Source organism: Schizophyllum commune (assembly GCF_000143185.2).
Source record: "Schizophyllum commune H4-8 unplaced genomic scaffold SCHCOscaffold_3, whole genome shotgun sequence".
NCBI lineage: Eukaryota > Fungi > Basidiomycota > Agaricomycetes > Agaricales > Schizophyllaceae > Schizophyllum > Schizophyllum commune.
The window spans coordinates 871,381-888,054 of NW_026089540.1; the positions used below are offsets into that span (position 1 = coordinate 871,381).

The 16,674-nt window shown below is 56.6% G+C and overlaps 5 protein-coding genes across 5 annotated transcripts; 2 read left to right on the plus strand and 3 right to left on the minus strand.

Moving 5' to 3' along the window:
* Positions 1 to 1,924: 1,924 nt before the first annotated feature.
* On the minus strand, positions 1,925 to 3,881 carry SCHCODRAFT_02697665 (uncharacterized protein; the record flags this gene model as incomplete). Its single annotated transcript, XM_003034216.2, has 7 exons — positions 1,925 to 3,025; positions 3,077 to 3,242; positions 3,290 to 3,299; positions 3,348 to 3,443; positions 3,494 to 3,574; positions 3,630 to 3,677; positions 3,725 to 3,881. 7 exons carry the CDS (start codon positions 3,879 to 3,881, stop codon positions 1,925 to 1,927), a joined length of 1,659 nt encoding a protein of 552 aa, XP_003034262.1.
* Positions 3,882 to 5,257: 1,376 nt separating this feature from the next.
* On the minus strand, positions 5,258 to 6,747 carry SCHCODRAFT_02664041 (uncharacterized protein; the record flags this gene model as incomplete). Its single annotated transcript, XM_003034217.2, has 5 exons — positions 5,258 to 5,443; positions 5,495 to 5,602; positions 5,652 to 5,714; positions 5,762 to 5,827; positions 5,875 to 6,747. The coding sequence occupies 5 exons, from the start codon at positions 6,745 to 6,747 to the stop codon at positions 5,258 to 5,260; spliced, it is 1,296 nt and encodes a 431-aa protein (XP_003034263.1).
* A 2,077-nt stretch (positions 6,748 to 8,824) lies between these two features.
* On the plus strand, positions 8,825 to 9,420 carry SCHCODRAFT_01093047 (uncharacterized protein; the record flags this gene model as incomplete). The annotated part of the gene is made up of 4 exons (XM_003033653.3): positions 8,825 to 8,953; positions 9,005 to 9,073; positions 9,120 to 9,263; positions 9,325 to 9,420. 4 exons carry the CDS (start codon positions 8,825 to 8,827, stop codon positions 9,418 to 9,420), a joined length of 438 nt encoding a protein of 145 aa, XP_003033699.2.
* Positions 9,421 to 11,417: 1,997 nt separating this feature from the next.
* On the plus strand, positions 11,418 to 13,374 carry SCHCODRAFT_02697667 (uncharacterized protein; the record flags this gene model as incomplete). The annotated part of the gene is made up of 7 exons (XM_003033654.3): positions 11,418 to 11,574; positions 11,622 to 11,669; positions 11,725 to 11,805; positions 11,856 to 11,951; positions 12,000 to 12,009; positions 12,057 to 12,222; positions 12,274 to 13,374. 7 exons carry the CDS (start codon positions 11,418 to 11,420, stop codon positions 13,372 to 13,374), a joined length of 1,659 nt encoding a protein of 552 aa, XP_003033700.2.
* Positions 13,375 to 14,737: 1,363 nt separating this feature from the next.
* SCHCODRAFT_01170392 (uncharacterized protein) lies at positions 14,738 to 16,401 on the minus strand (the record flags this gene model as incomplete). Its single annotated transcript, XM_003034218.2, has 6 exons — positions 14,738 to 14,762; positions 14,822 to 14,898; positions 14,960 to 15,033; positions 15,081 to 15,714; positions 15,771 to 15,959; positions 16,009 to 16,401. 6 exons carry the CDS (start codon positions 16,399 to 16,401, stop codon positions 14,738 to 14,740), a joined length of 1,392 nt encoding a protein of 463 aa, XP_003034264.1.
* Between the last annotated feature and the right edge of the window lie 273 nt (positions 16,402 to 16,674).

Below are 16,674 nucleotides of genomic sequence, written 5' to 3' on the forward strand. Positions count from 1 at the left end.
CAGATGAGGAGGTAAAGGATGGTGATGAGTAATGGAAGGAGGACGACGAGCGAGCGGCTGACAACCTGACATTCAGCGGGCCTGGCGACGAACATTCGTGAGCTACAGTTCAGAGTGCTGCAGTACTGTAACATCACGCACCAATTTCCTCTTCTGCGCGTAATTGTGACTCCGTGGTCATGCTGAATCCAACAATCAGCGATCGTGCACTACTTGACTTGATGACCTCCTGTAGGTATCACCCCGCAAAGGAGGAGGGCGAAGCGCATCAGGTCGAGCAGACGGCAGGGTCCTGCACAAGTGAGGCGAGAGCAACGAGTGAACCCGTGATGAAGATGTACGGGACGGGCACGAAGTAAGCAAATGATGAATAGGTTCCCCCGATTGGAATACTTCGGCGTTCGTGAGAGTAGCGAAGAAGCAATGCGACAATGTGAATGCGGATGACGGTATGCAAGATGCGAGGGACTGAGGAGAAGCACCGTCAGGCAGTAGGACGGTCATGCTTCAGTTGATGACTGCTGGAAGGGAAGACGATCAATAAGTGTAGGGCAAAGGCAGTCAGATAAAAGGTCGAAAGAAGTGGTGCGTGCGCACGAATGGAGGAAGACAACGGTCTGGGGATGGATCGCCAGATCCCGACGACTGCCGGAAAGTCTAGTCCCAGACAAGGCGGCTGGGACAGCGGCTGGGAGCATCAAGGGAAAGGAGATACGACGGCAGCCGGGTGGTATACTTACGACGAGGGAACGATCACCAGGCAGAGGGCTGACAACCATCAGAGCGCGACGACAGGCGGGCGGTTATGCTATTGGGCGATGGGGATAACGGTGGTCGTATCGCGAGGAGAAGGCCAACCAACACGGCAAGACGGGTGTCGGACAAACTTCTAAGCAGGAACCGTGCGTTCGAGCAGGAGAACGAAGAGCGAGGATGATCATGATCACGCACCACTGGACCCCGCGGCGGTCGCAACCTGTCGCTGGCATACTGTCCGGTCTGCGCAGCCTAAGCACAATTTACAGAGGAGAGAGAGGTGAATGTCAGCGGGAGGAGGGGACGAGCGACGAGCGCTGATGAGCGGTCGCGGAAGCGACGGTCTCACGCGGCCTGCGGCTCTCAACTCAACGGCAACTCACTGGCACAGAGCAGCGGCGCTTCTTGTTCGGGTAATCTACACGTGACCTTAGTCACAAGGGCCGTCACGGGTCCTGCCCGGTCTCCGTCTCCGTCAAGTCCTGTATCGCCAGTCTTCATAGCATGAGCGTGAATAGCTGTAGCCGACTGACCACGAGCGCTTGAGGATTGAGCCCTATGGTGCATCTCAGACGCCTGCCGGCCGCCAGCCAGATAATGTACGCACCGCTCACCGACTCACTCTACGGCGGACTCTCTGCACTCACTGTCAGGACGTGACGCGTTCTCGTGACACTGCTCACGCTCTCATCGTCGCATCCACTTCCATCTGTTCAGGCAACGAGACCAGCGAATGCGTATCATTATGACTCGTATTCCACGACCGCCGGGGTGCTACATCCACTTGCGCTGTGCATGTCGCGTACAATGGGTCTAATGGCGTACCTAACCTATCCGTATTCTCATTTGCGCGTCGGAAGGGGCTTCTCCGGAGACGCGCGAGCGTTCTAGCTTTTCGAGCTCGGACCACCCGTCGCAATCTGGCGCCCCTCCAGCTGCTTACGCTTGCGAGTCCAATGAGTCACATGTATCGATTCGCTACCAAGTTGACGGGGAGTATATACCTGGTCCTGCACCTTGCAAGACCTCTTTGTTTGCCAACTACGATGCAGTCCAGTCCGCTCTGCGCGGGTCGTCATCAATGCTCGTAGGACAGGTTCAGAGTCCAATCAAGGTCTGAACATGAAGCTACCGACGCCACCCATGGGGCCCGTTGAAAGAAGCTCTCTCACCTCCGACGGAAATCACGGGGGTCTCTGTCGCGAGGCGCACTTGCACTCTGCGAAGGACCATTCACCGAATCATATCCTCCATAATAAAAGGCTTTCATGCCGCTGTCGAAGCCCTGCGCGTCCATCCTCGCCTCCGTGGAGAATATGCCGCCAGTGACGGGCATCACTATTTCGGGGCCCATAGCAGCCAGCGAAGGCATACCAATGGGAGCCTGACGTGATTGATGCGTTGAAACCAAGCTGGTCGGCTCGAGACGCTCTCTCGCATCGTGGGGGCGCGTCAGCACATCGTGTGCCTTCTTCGCTGCGGGCTTCGTCTTCTTCGCAGTCGGCCTAGGCCTCGGCGTCGCTATTTCCTCGTCTTCGCCCTCTGACTCCACTACTTGGCTCTTGCTGTTCGACGACGACCCGACGGGCCCCTGCGCGCTCGCGGTCTTCAGGCGTTTCGAGCTTCCGTGTACGTACTTCGGGTGGGCACCGTCCTGCTCCGGCTTTGCCTGCTGCTTGCGCTTGCGTTGCGCGCCCGCCGCCTGCCCGCTGCGGCTAGCGTGAATGAAGTCGAGGATCGTGCGTGCTACCGCCGCGTTGCTGCGCACGTCGTTGTGATGCATGCGCACGTCAGCGCGCAGTGCCTGCATCAGGCTGACAATCTCCCCGCGCGGCTTTCCGGGGTGCGCAGCGATGAGAACCGTGAACATGGCGACCTCGATCGGCGCCATCTTCGCGGGCAGGCGGAAGACATGCTTGTGTGCGCGCGTACGCACGATCGCCTCAAACTCGTCAAGCGCACGCATGACCGTTGTCTCTACGGATGAGGGCACAGTGACAGTCGCGCTGAGCCAGCGGGACAGCTGACAGGCGCCTGGCAGCTGCCGGCAGGTCGCGGGCTCGTCAAGGAAATGCTCGGTCACCCAGACCGCCAATGCAAACGTGCGAAAGTCTCCTCCTCGAGAGCGATCCCAATCGAGGGGTGGCCCGGACAGCACGCCGGCCTCGGTGAGGTACTTGTCAATGAGCGAGAGGATGAACCGCGATCGGTTGGTGTCGATGACGGCAAGCTTCTCCGACGGCGTGAGCGCCATGCCCATCTGAACACGCTGCAAAAGGTCAACAACAAGAGTGTACACGGAGGAATGCAATGCGCGCACCTGAAAGATCTCGCGCTCTTCCAACTCGCTGATGCCTTCGTACTCGACGCACACGATCTGCTTCTTCGAGAATGACTTGCGATACTTCTCAGGAAGCAACTTCTTGTTCGCTGCTTTCTTTGAAGTGCCACCGACGTCCTTGTACCAGTACTTATTTCCCGTTTTCCTGAAGGGAGCTAAGTGATATTCGACTACGCGAAGCACGACACGCACGGGTCTTTGTCTGCAGCCTGGTCAGTCCATGTCTCGGGAATGGCTACAGGTCACGCACGGTAAATCTGGCCATCCATGAATCTGTGCAGCGATGTCAGGCGCTGTTTCCCGTCGATGCATGTCCGCCTCTCCTCGCCATGGTCGACAGTGAGAACTGAGAGCGAATCAGCGATTTGTGAGTGTAGGGACAGCGCCTCTACCCACCGAATATGATTGGAGGAATGTAAAAGTTGCAGAACACTGAGTTGATGAGCTCGATTTGCTTAGCGTCACTCCACACGACATCTGTAAACGTCAGTTCGGTAAGTGGGCGATCGAGGTAAGCGCCGCTCTAACGCACTTCGCTGGTACACGGGGTCAAGGTCAATGTCCCCTTGAGTTATTTGATCTGAGACGTAGTGAGTTATGTACCGTCCTCTGCATTTCGCCACGCACCATAAAGTGAATGTACTGTATAGTTACATGCTCTGGGTTTCGGGAGTACGCGGTGGAATCCGGGGCTTGACTTCTTTGTAAGCTTGCCAGAGGTGTTTTGTTCACCTTCGCTCTCGTCGGAGGACGTGCGGTCGATGAATAGCTCGTCGTCCGACATATTGAGATGGAGGTCGGTGATGAAAGGCCGGGGCGGTGAGTAGGATCCTGAGCTTGGTCGCGATGATGGCGGCGCAGAAGTACTCCCTGAGGTCTCTCAGCAGGGCAACGCGGACACAGGCAATAACGTCGAAGGTGTACAAGACCAAGATGGCCTTTCGGAGGAAACTCACTTTGGCGGCTTCGGGACTCATCTCCAGGCGTGACGCGTAACGGCACTCACGTTCTCTTCGTCACATCCACCCCATGGCAGTGGTAACCAGTTGCTGACGTACTGTACGTTCTGCGCAGGCGCCGCTGCCTAGGCACGAGGTACAGAGGATGGGGAGGAGGGAGGGAAGGGACGTGTGGCGGGAGGTCGTGAGCGGTCGTGGACGAGATCAAGCGTGAAGAAGGCAAGTAAGAAGGAGACGATCTCACGAGGCCCACGGCTCTCAAGACTCAGCGTACTCAACGGCAACTCACTGGCACAGAGCAGCGGCGCTTTGTTCGGGTAATCTACACGTGATCATGCGTCACCGGGGCCGTCACAGGTCCAACCCGGGTCCTGTCGTCGTCAAGTCGCGTATCGCCAGGCTTCCGAGCATGTGAGTGCGTGAGTAGAGGCAACTTAACATGAGTGCTTGCTTGCTCAGGTTGATGGTGCAAGTCAGACGCGCGCCAGCCGCCGGCCCAGGGCTTACTGGGCAATCTACACGTGACCGCATCGCTCATCGACTCTCTCTCTCTGTAGTCTGGAAAGACTCACGACCACCAGGTACACACTTTCGGCATCCTTGGAGCACTTTATCGAATTGTGTGTGGCTAGCGCTAGCTTTACTGTCGTCATCTGCAGCGCGAATATAAATTGAGGCCAACAAACTCTCGGACCCATCACCTGGTCGTTACGCGTGACAGCGCTAGGACGCTCTCGCCGTCACGGCTACTAGCTGCCCATGCTGTGCCCTCTTTCCCGCACCGGTCATCAGCCGCACGTCGGGACGCTCATCAGTCTGCACCTAACAAATGTGGCGCAAAACATTGTTGGAGACGACTCGAGGGGCGGAGCATGTGTGATACCAGGTCTTGTCGATCGCGGAAGACCTTATACGCCACTCCCCTTTTGTCAGTACGACGTAAAAGACTGGCGTGTTCAGAAAGAAGAAACAAGGACTTTTGATCTCGCCAGCGCGCCCTCACGTCAGAGTTTCCTTTTGGCATAACCAGGTGCCGCTGCTCCACACCCGAGGCCCCCACGTCGAGCTCGAAACTCGGAGATATCTTGTACGCAATATAATTTTCCGGATTCTAGTTAAGAGTGTCGTGACGAGGTATATACACCACTATGAGTCAACGGCACTCATAATCGATCCCACACCGGACGTGAGTACTTTGGTATCACCCATTAAAACCCTTGAATCCCCATTTGAACTTGAAGCGAAACCCGCCCCCTTCACCCGAGAATTCGCCTCCGCCTCCTGCAACATCCTGGGCATGTACTGGAGCACGCAAGGCCACCGCCGTTCCATCCGCATTCCGACGCCGGATACGATCAGCATCTCCCTCGTCGTCCTGAGACGAGACCTGGGAGTATATCAGCAAGGAGTTGATGACAGGACGCTACCAGAGACTCACCGAGCGTGCCCTCTTGCGACGGGCCGATGCGGGGCCTTCATCCGGGCTTGACGCTTGTTCTTCAGCACCCGCATTTGGACGGGCTCCGTCGACGGCACCGATCGCCCTCTGTGAAGTTGTTGAGTCAGAGAGTGCGCGTACTCAAGTAACCACGCACCGATTCCAAGGAGCGCATTCTTTTGTCGAGCTCCTGTAAGGCGACGAGGTTCTCGTTGGACCGCTACCGCACGCTTGAGTGAATATCAAATATTATGACTATGCACGAACCTGAGAGCAGTTGCAATCCGCCCGCACAATCTCCTCCTGGAGACGAGACACGGTTCCCTGGACATGCTGCAGAGGCGTCAGATCAGGAAGTGTGTGTATGCATCAGAACTTACGTCGCAAAAGGGTTTTATGATACGCTGCAGATCCACGCCGCCTTGGATAGTGTGGGGCATACCGACAGCAAACTCTCCGCCCTCGGCGGGGCTGGAAGGAGCGACAGCATCGCGAGCGGCCGGTAACTCGCGAAAGCGGGCGGGTCCATCCCTGGGTAGATCACCAGTGAGATCAATAGCGTCGCGTGGAACGGCGTCTTGATTGGGTGTGAGGGCGGTCGGCGCCTTGTCGGCGGGGACGGGGACGACAGGTGTGGATGTCGTCTCACCAGAGCTGACAGCGTCGGTGACGGCCCTGGCCTGACGAAGAGCAGACATGGCACCAAGAGGAGGAGTCGCTTGACGGAGAGAAGGAGGGGCAGCGTCTGGAAGCGCTTCCTTGCTGGGAACGAGAACGGCATCGTCCGAGACCCTCGCCTGACCGGACGCAAGGGGGAGCGGCGCCTCGCCAGCAGGGAGGACCTCTGCCTGACGAGGTGAAAGGATGACATCGGCAGGGATCGTCCCTTGCTCGAGAGCAGAAACGGTATCCTGTGGGAGCGCTGTCCGATCCGGCGCGAGAGGGATCGGCACCCCCTCAGCGGTGAGGGGGACGTCAGATGCCATCGTCACCTCGCTGGAAGGGACACCGTCATGGCCACCCGTCACCGAATGAGGAAGGACGACGCCAGAGGGGATCGCAGTTTGACCGGGGGAAAAATGCACATTGTGAGGGTTCGCCGCGTTGCCGCCCTGGGTCTCGCTCGCGCCATCGACAACGCCGAGATCGCTGTTATTGTCCTGACAGGCAGTTGTCGCGCAACGCTGTTCGACAGCTTCCGAAGAGAGCCGAATAGGGTGCGGGCTGGAGGGTGAGGAGAGAATCGAAGACATGTCAGGATTGGGACGGTAGGAGTGTACGGTCCCTGGAGGGAATGAGCAGACGTACTTATATACACTTCAACATCGCGTCTGCGTTTTCTGATTGACGAGCCCTTGGATTGTTCTCCATTCAGCCGGACACAAAGACCACCAAGAGATCACTGTGATCATAAATGAGTCCGCATGGCTTCCGCATCGGTGGCACGCATTACGTGCGTGTTGCAGGCATTGCATCTGGAAAGCCGACAAGAGAAAGGAATGGGCGAAGAGAATGCTTCACCGAAGTCAGTCATTAACATGATGAAGGTGCCTGATGGAGCCAATCAGCGGTCGGAAGTCTTCAATCGGCTCCCTTCAAGTTCGTCGAACAACCAACGCGGCCCGACGCTCGTTCCTCGGACCTTGCCGGAGTCACAATGCAGTCAGTCATCGGCAGTCAGAGTCATCCTTCTTTCGCCATCTTGAGAGCTGTACGAGCGTACACTCTTTCAGCACCCGCACACCGCTGCCTTGTTTCTGAGTTGGGTGACTGTCGTGCGAGAATCTCGTCTCTTTGAGACTCCGGCGGTGGTTGTCCCGGCTTTGATATCCCTGTTGGGGTGTCGCGGTCATGCGCTCATCCTGGGAGCTCTCGAGCCCATCGCAGCTCCCTTGCGCCCATGAGAATGGCGGTGGAGAGCGGCGTCCCTCAGCCTGAGGAGCGCATGAGTCCATAGACGAGTAACACCAATCCATTGACGCCTGCAACCTCAGATGGCACGTGATACCTCCTTGACCCCCACTCACAGACGAATGCGTTACCCGACACAATCAATTCCACCCAAGAAGTTCCTCGTTTCATCCACCGCGCTCCTGCGTGTAACCACTACTCCTTTGCTGCTACCGAACATTGCGTGCGTGGAATCCGCTGCCTCTGCGGCATCATCATCGCTTACGTGAGACCCCAGGAACGTTTGACGTGGACTGGGATATCAGAGCGCATGCGATTATGGTGTTCTGCCAGCTAGACACTGGCTCGCAGTCTACTAGGGCGGATAGGGCTGGCTCTGGTCAGGGCCCTCGCCTGAGAAGTCACTGAGAAGTCATCTACCTACCTACCTACCTCATGATGAGAGCGATACCCTCCATCGGTGATGGAGAGACGCTTGCTTTTTGGTCGCACCTTATCCTAGAGTGTCACCTGTCCTTGCAAGGTCTTTCCCGCCCTTCATTGACGCCATCAATTGGGACGGGGCTCTTGGACAGCCAATGTAAGGTCCCGCGCTCCACACGCTCACAACGAGGATCCAGTACGCAAGCCCAGCCCACGTTCTTAGCCGCAAGGCATGGTTCAAGCCGGCCCAGCCAAAGCTTCCCCTGGTGAAACAATGTAAGCACTAGGAGTGCGGGCAGTGTTTGAGAACCAAGGCTTGCCGAGCGATGCCGACTGCCATGTCATCTGCTCCGACCTCGTGCGGGTTCCAACCGTTGACGTTTGCCCCAATATAAGCAAAGAATTCCACAAAAGAAGTGCCCAGCGGAGAACGCGTGATCTGAGTGCTTGTGCAGCACCGCGCCGCGAAGGTCAAGGAATAGGCTTGTGGCCGGCCTCCTCAAGGACAGGACTTTTACATGCTTGCATATGGACATTTGCCGGGGAGTAGCCAGAACCTCCTGATGTTGGAAGCAGAGCCACGTGCGACTCCACCATAGCTCAAATCTCGCGCGTTCGCGGGCGCGGTTGTCTGTAACTTTCGCCTGCCGATCAACTTACAAAGGCGCAGACCGAGATCCTGCCAGGCAATGAAATCAAGATGTTCCCCATGCATGCATCACCGCCCATGAGAAGCACCCGGCCGTGCCTCATCTGATTACGCATCCCCGAAGCCTTGTCCAACTTTGCCTTTGACGGACGCACGCATACAGGCAGACCCTCCTCTTTCACGAACGGATATGTGTGACCAAAGCTTGCCTTTGTACTCCCACTCTCAAAAGAGCATAACTCTCGCCCTCGAAGCGTCAGAACCTCACATTTCCCGGTCGTGGGCAACGTCGTCGTCAGAACATGCGTTGTAGCCGATCCGACAGGAATCACAGCGACTTCCCATTGATGCTGCCTCGAGTCAAACCATCACCGCCGCTGCTCGGCGTAACCACTCGGGCACGGTCTCGGATACTTCAAGATTCGACACGCGCCCTCTCCGTCAAGATGGAGGAGGTGGAGACTGGGTCTGTCGAGGTATTTATACTCAGTGACTGTACCTTCATAGAATCACTGACACCTGGAAAGGACGCCGACCAAAACGGCCGTGGCCTATCAGCAGCGATGGCCTTCGAGGACACGTCTGGGAAGTTCACAGTACGTATCACACTTTCGTGTTTTACAGCTCAGATAACTTCGTCAGTCCTCCAAGGACCGCGATGACTTGGTGCCGTACGTGCCGCGGACTACACAGCTTCCTAGCGTCACAACATCAGTACATGAAGGAGGTCGTACTGCTGACTCAAACGTGTTCCATGTGAAGAAGGAAGGCTCGGAATTCAGCAAGGTGCGTACCTTCCATCACAGACTTCTTGGCTCGACGCGACGGACATGTAACCGAGGCATAGAATGACTCGGCGGAGCTCCACCAGCTCGGAGATGTAGCACATGAGTACCCCTCGTCGAAGTTGGATGTAGGTCAGTATTTACTGTCCCGTTATTGAGCTCACAGCGCACCCACGCAGACGGATCATAAACCTGGAACGGCCTCTGAAGCTGCAATCACCTGCACTATGTGTCTTCTTCCTAATTTTCTGCCTCGCGCGTGCGTATCTGTGCTACCCCAATGTCCTGAGCTCACAGTATTGATCATGTACAGGCTTTCATGCGGGCACGTCTTCTGCCAAGGATGTATAGCCGACCGCTACGAACACCACTATGCGAGGGCTTTGGATTTCGACTGCCCTTCGTGTGGCTGTTATCTGGAACACATGGCTGTGCCCTCCATTGACTATCACCTCAAGGAAGTGGTAGAGCACTGGGCGCGGGGCAAAGGCATCGAAGTCCCGCCTTCGACGACTTTTCATTGGCCTCCTCTGCGGACCCGGTGCTCCCGCACAGACATGAGTCCTTGGTCTCCCTCCAGGAGACACTCAATGCCACGCGCAAAGTACGTGTACACGTCGCAGGCGCGGCAAATGGAACTGGCACGCCGCCGTGCGAGGATGTACATACTCGCGAATACGAGATACCTTTATTCCGATAGGTTTTTGTGGTAGACAAGCTTGAACGACTGCTGCGCGCCTAATTATACTCTGGAGTGACTTATCGTACGGCCAAAGCCCGCTCGGATCTCCAGTGTTACTGGCAATGCTCTGGGGTATGGTCCATCGTGACATGTGACCCTCGCAGCCTCCTCTTCACTGAGAACCCTTGACGTTTAGAGAGGACAGCAATCGCACAATGCAGGGCTCCTGCGAAGATCCACGACTGGATTGAGGTTGACTACGAAGTGAGGGGGGATGGGCGTTGACGCGCAAGTTTGATTGTCGCTGGTCTCATTAGTACACTATGTGACTGATGGGGTTGACACCGAGAAACGAGGCGGAACTAGTGCGCATAGAGTGAGAGATTATGTGCTCTCCCCCGATCGACAAGACCTGGTATCACACATGCTCCGCCCCTCGAGTCGTCTCCAACAATGTTTTGCGCCACATTTGTTAGGTGCAGACTGATGAGCGTCCCGACGTGCGGCTGATGACCGGTGCGGGAAAGAGGGCACAGCATGGGCAGCTAGTAGCCGTGACGGCGAGAGCGTCCTAGCGCTGTCACGCGTAACGACCAGGTGATGGGTCCGAGAGTTTGTTGGCCTCAATTTATATTCGCGCTGCAGATGACGACAGTAAAGCTAGCGCTAGCCACACACAATTCGATAAAGTGCTCCAAGGATGCCGAAAGTGTGTACCTGGTGGTCGTGAGTCTTTCCAGACTACAGAGAGAGAGAGTCGATGAGCGATGCGGTCACGTGTAGATTGCCCAGTAAGCCCTGGGCCGGCGGCTGGCGCGCGTCTGACTTGCACCATCAACCTGAGCAAGCAAGCACTCATGTTAAGTTGCCTCTACTCACGCACTCACATGCTCGGAAGCCTGGCGATACGCGACTTGACGACGACAGGACCCGGGTTGGACCTGTGACGGCCCCGGTGACGCATGATCACGTGTAGATTACCCGAACAAAGCGCCGCTGCTCTGTGCCAGTGAGTTGCCGTTGAGTACGCTGAGTCTTGAGAGCCGTGGGCCTCGTGAGATCGTCTCCTTCTTACTTGCCTTCTTCACGCTTGATCTCGTCCACGACCGCTCACGACCTCCCGCCACACGTCCCTTCCCTCCCTCCTCCCCATCCTCTGTACCTCGTGCCTAGGCAGCGGCGCCTGCGCAGAACGTACAGTACGTCAGCAACTGGTTACCACTGCCATGGGGTGGATGTGACGAAGAGAACGTGAGTGCCGTTACGCGTCACGCCTGGAGATGAGTCCCGAAGCCGCCAAAGTGAGTTTCCTCCGAAAGGCCATCTTGGTCTTGTACACCTTCGACGTTATTGCCTGTGTCCGCGTTGCCCTGCTGAGAGACCTCAGGGAGTACTTCTGCGCCGCCATCATCGCGACCAAGCTCAGGATCCTACTCACCGCCCCGGCCTTTCATCACCGACCTCCATCTCAATATGTCGGACGACGAGCTATTCATCGACCGCACGTCCTCCGACGAGAGCGAAGGTGAACAAAACACCTCTGGCAAGCTTACAAAGAAGTCAAGCCCCGGATTCCACCGCGTACTCCCGAAACCCAGAGCATGTAACTATACAGTACATTCACTTTATGGTGCGTGGCGAAATGCAGAGGACGGTACATAACTCACTACGTCTCAGATCAAATAACTCAAGGGGACATTGACCTTGACCCCGTGTACCAGCGAAGTGCGTTAGAGCGGCGCTTACCTCGATCGCCCACTTACCGAACTGACGTTTACAGATGTCGTGTGGAGTGACGCTAAGCAAATCGAGCTCATCAACTCAGTGTTCTGCAACTTTTACATTCCTCCAATCATATTCGGTGGGTAGAGGCGCTGTCCCTACACTCACAAATCGCTGATTCGCTCTCAGTTCTCACTGTCGACCATGGCGAGGAGAGGCGGACATGCATCGACGGGAAACAGCGCCTGACATCGCTGCACAGATTCATGGATGGCCAGATTTACCGTGCGTGACCTGTAGCCATTCCCGAGACATGGACTGACCAGGCTGCAGACAAAGACCCGTGCGTGTCGTGCTTCGCGTAGTCGAATATCACTTAGCTCCCTTCAGGAAAACGGGAAATAAGTACTGGTACAAGGACGTCGGTGGCACTTCAAAGAAAGCAGCGAACAAGAAGTTGCTTCCTGAGAAGTATCGCAAGTCATTCTCGAAGAAGCAGATCGTGTGCGTCGAGTACGAAGGCATCAGCGAGTTGGAAGAGCGCGAGATCTTTCAGGTGCGCGCATTGCATTCCTCCGTGTACACTCTTGTTGTTGACCTTTTGCAGCGTGTTCAGATGGGCATGGCGCTCACGCCGTCGGAGAAGCTTGCCGTCATCGACACCAACCGATCGCGGTTCATCCTCTCGCTCATTGACAAGTACCTCACCGAGGCCGGCGTGCTGTCCGGGCCACCCCTCGATTGGGATCGCTCTCGAGGAGGAGACTTTCGCACGTTTGCATTGGCGGTCTGGGTGACCGAGCATTTCCTTGACGAGCCCGCGACCTGCCGGCAGCTGCCAGGCGCCTGTCAGCTGTCCCGCTGGCTCAGCGCGACTGTCACTGTGCCCTCATCCGTAGAGACAACGGTCATGCGTGCGCTTGACGAGTTTGAGGCGATCGTGCGTACGCGCGCACACAAGCATGTCTTCCGCCTGCCCGCGAAGATGGCGCCGATCGAGGTCGCCATGTTCACGGTTCTCATCGCTGCGCACCCCGGAAAGCCGCGCGGGGAGATTGTCAGCCTGATGCAGGCACTGCGCGCTGACGTGCGCATGCATCACAACGACGTGCGCAGCAACGCGGCGGTAGCACGCACGATCCTCGACTTCATTCACGCTAGCCGCAGCGGGCAGGCGGCGGGCGCGCAACGCAAGCGCAAGCAGCAGGCAAAGCCGGAGCAGGACGGTGCCCACCCGAAGTACGTACACGGAAGCTCGAAACGCCTGAAGACCGCGAGCGCGCAGGGGCCCGTCGGGTCGTCGTCGAACAGCAAGAGCCAAGTAGTGGAGTCAGAGGGCGAAGACGAGGAAATAGCGACGCCGAGGCCTAGGCCGACTGCGAAGAAGACGAAGCCCGCAGCGAAGAAGGCACACGATGTGCTGACGCGCCCCCACGATGCGAGAGAGCGTCTCGAGCCGACCAGCTTGGTTTCAACGCATCAATCACGTCAGGCTCCCATTGGTATGCCTTCGCTGGCTGCTATGGGCCCCGAAATAGTGATGCCCGTCACTGGCGGCATATTCTCCACGGAGGCGAGGATGGACGCGCAGGGCTTCGACAGCGGCATGAAAGCCTTTTATTATGGAGGATATGATTCGGTGAATGGTCCTTCGCAGAGTGCAAGTGCGCCTCGCGACAGAGACCCCCGTGATTTCCGTCGGAGGTGAGAGAGCTTCTTTCAACGGGCCCCATGGGTGGCGTCGGTAGCTTCATGTTCAGACCTTGATTGGACTCTGAACCTGTCCTACGAGCATTGATGACGACCCGCGCAGAGCGGACTGGACTGCATCGTAGTTGGCAAACAAAGAGGTCTTGCAAGGTGCAGGACCAGGTATATACTCCCCGTCAACTTGGTAGCGAATCGATACATGTGACTCATTGGACTCGCAAGCGTAAGCAGCTGGAGGGGCGCCAGATTGCGACGGGTGGTCCGAGCTCGAAAAGCTAGAACGCTCGCGCGTCTCCGGAGAAGCCCCTTCCGACGCGCAAATGAGAATACGGATAGGTTAGGTACGCCATTAGACCCATTGTACGCGACATGCACAGCGCAAGTGGATGTAGCACCCCGGCGGTCGTGGAATACGAGTCATAATGATACGCATTCGCTGGTCTCGTTGCCTGAACAGATGGAAGTGGATGCGACGATGAGAGCGTGAGCAGTGTCACGAGAACGCGTCACGTCCTGACAGTGAGTGCAGAGAGTCCGCCGTAGAGTGAGTCGGTGAGCGGTGCGTACATTATCTGGCTGGCGGCCGGCAGGCGTCTGAGATGCACCATAGGGCTCAATCCTCAAGCGCTCGTGGTCAGTCGGCTACAGCTATTCACGCTCATGCTATGAAGACTGGCGATACAGGACTTGACGGAGACGGAGACCGGGCAGGACCCGTGATGGCCCTTGTGACTAAGGTCACGTGTAGATTACCCGAACAAGAAGCGCCGCTGCTCTGTGCCAGTGAGTTGCCGTTGAGTTGAGAGCCGCAGGCCGCGTGAGACCGTCGCTTCCGCGACCGCTCATCAGCGCTCGTCGCTCGTCCCCTCCTCCCGCTGACATTCACCTCTCTCTCCTCTGTAAATTGTGCTTAGGCTGCGCAGACCGGACAGTATGCCAGCGACAGGTTGCGACCGCCGCGGGGTCCAGTGGTGCGTGATCATGATCATCCTCGCTCTTCGTTCTCCTGCTCGAACGCACGGTTCCTGCTTAGAAGTTTGTCCGACACCCGTCTTGCCGTGTTGGTCGCACTTTGTTCTTCGGAATGCTTCTGATTATCCGATGGTTGCCGGTGTAGCAAACATGTTTCGTCAATACAAGCACCTCGCAGATGGAAATGTAGGGATAGTCATTGTAATGGATGGGCCAAGAAAGTACAGGACGTGTAAGACAAGGGAGGAGGATAGCAAACGGCAAAGGGCGTGCATGCGTGGCTCAGGTCCGTACCATCGTCGTCAAGAACAATCACGAAACAAGTAGCGATGGTATGGAGTGCAAGAAAGCAAGGTGTCCAAGCACAGGCAAATTCTGCAAGCCTCCCATCACTCATTGGCCTTGATGTTAGCCCTATGGCAGCTTTCCTTCGTTAGCTTTCGACACATTGTGTCGCAACACGTACAACTCACTTCTGGCAAACAGTAGCAGGTCCGCGCTTGCTGGGAAGCCACCGAGGGCTCTTATAATGCTCTTGCGTCCGCTCACACTGTTATGAGGGTCAGAACTTCCTTTTTACAGGGGGTTTCCCGGTATTCCGTGACACGAACCTGCGGGCAGACGCGTTTGCCATCCGCGTCAAAACAATGACCTAGCTCGTCCCTTTTGATGATCACGGACGGACCTGCATAGCTCTCAGCATCTTCGCACTTTGAGAAGGCGAACACGCACTGCCACGAGAAGAACCAGAGACACGGCCGTTCTGCTTTTGACCGGCGATTCTCTTGCCGCGTCCACTCAGGGGTACGGAGGAAGTCGTAGCGGGTCTTGATAAGCCTGTCGTATGGCGAGCGTGCCGCGTACGTTTGGGAGGGAGATCACTGGCCTTGCGCGCAGGGGAAGCAGGTCGTTTCCCGTTGCGGACAGATGCCGACGGGGACTCAAGTTCATCAACCTCTGAATGAGACGAGTTCTCGTCCTCGTCCTCCTCGGGTTTGTTGGCACTGATGTCACATGTCGCATCCGTCTTTTGCGTAACTGCCGCCGCAAAATCATCTCCTGCCGGGGGCCCGGATTGGATTGTCAAGACGGGCGGCTCAGCGCTGTACGGTCGGACTTGTTGGGCCACGAAAGCAGCGATCCGGTCCAAGGTGGCCTGGACGTTTGCTCTCTGCGTCGTTATATTCACCGTGTTACGTTCGGCAGCTTGCAGTGCAGCGCCGACTCGGCGGTTATCCTCCTCAAGGCTAAGCACACGTTCTTCTGTTTCCTCAGCGCGGCGCAGCGCCTGATCGCGACCGGCTCGTGCTTCATCCCTTTCCTGTTCTAGGTGTTCCAAGGATTCACGGAGAAGACGCTCCGAGTCCTGAGTTCCCACTTTGAGCACGATGCGGCTTCGGGGAGTGGTGAAGGGCACCGCACCTTAGATTGCACTAGTGCAGCCGAAAGATGATCATGTGCATCTTGTAGGTCTTTGTTCTGCCTCTCCAGGGTGTGATTCTTAGACGATATTTCCTCTACTTCCTGGGTCTTGACTTTCAAGTCCGATGAGACGCGCTCAGTCGTCGATCGCTCGTCCTTCATGCAAGCGTTTGAGCGATTGACCTCATGCTGAGGGGATATGGATGCTGGAGACAGGAAAGGCTCCGCCTTCACATACCTTCGCTGTTACTAGTTCCGCATGAAGTTCGTCCCTGATGCTGCTTAGTGTATTGAGTTCTTCCTGGACCCGGCGAGCCTCCTGACGTGCCATGCTCAGACTTGAGCGCAGCGTTGTGTTCTCCTTCGATAGCGTCAGGATCCGCATAGCGTATGTTTCTTTCTCCGCTGCTAAACCCTCAATTTTGGACGCAAGTTCGCCATTGCGGCGCATCAGAACTGCGAACGAAGCCCCGTCTTCGGGAGTACGGCGGGATTCTTCGGTGGAGGTAGCGGTGGGCGCGGAAGGTGGAAGAGTCTTTGGAGATGTTTCCTCTGCGCTGTGACCACCAGATGGTGCTGAGCCTTCGCTAGCAGCGCCTGCAGGGGCTTCGCCTCTATCACAGGGATTCATCTTCGTTGACATGAACGTCGACAACAACACGGATGATCGATGATCGATGATAACTGTTGCTATCACGATGAGTCAGCAATCAAATTCGTATATGTCGGAAATCTCCGCTCCGCTTTATCAGAATCAAGTCTTTCGGGGTTGCCGTTTTGGATACGCTATATTGCATCCGTTTCTGCGTCTAGCAGCTCGAAAAGAGCAAGTATAGGCTTAGAATGAGGGCAAAAAGATGATGTAGCACAAAGACTGGGCGCGCGGCGCGTATGTCGCCAAAAA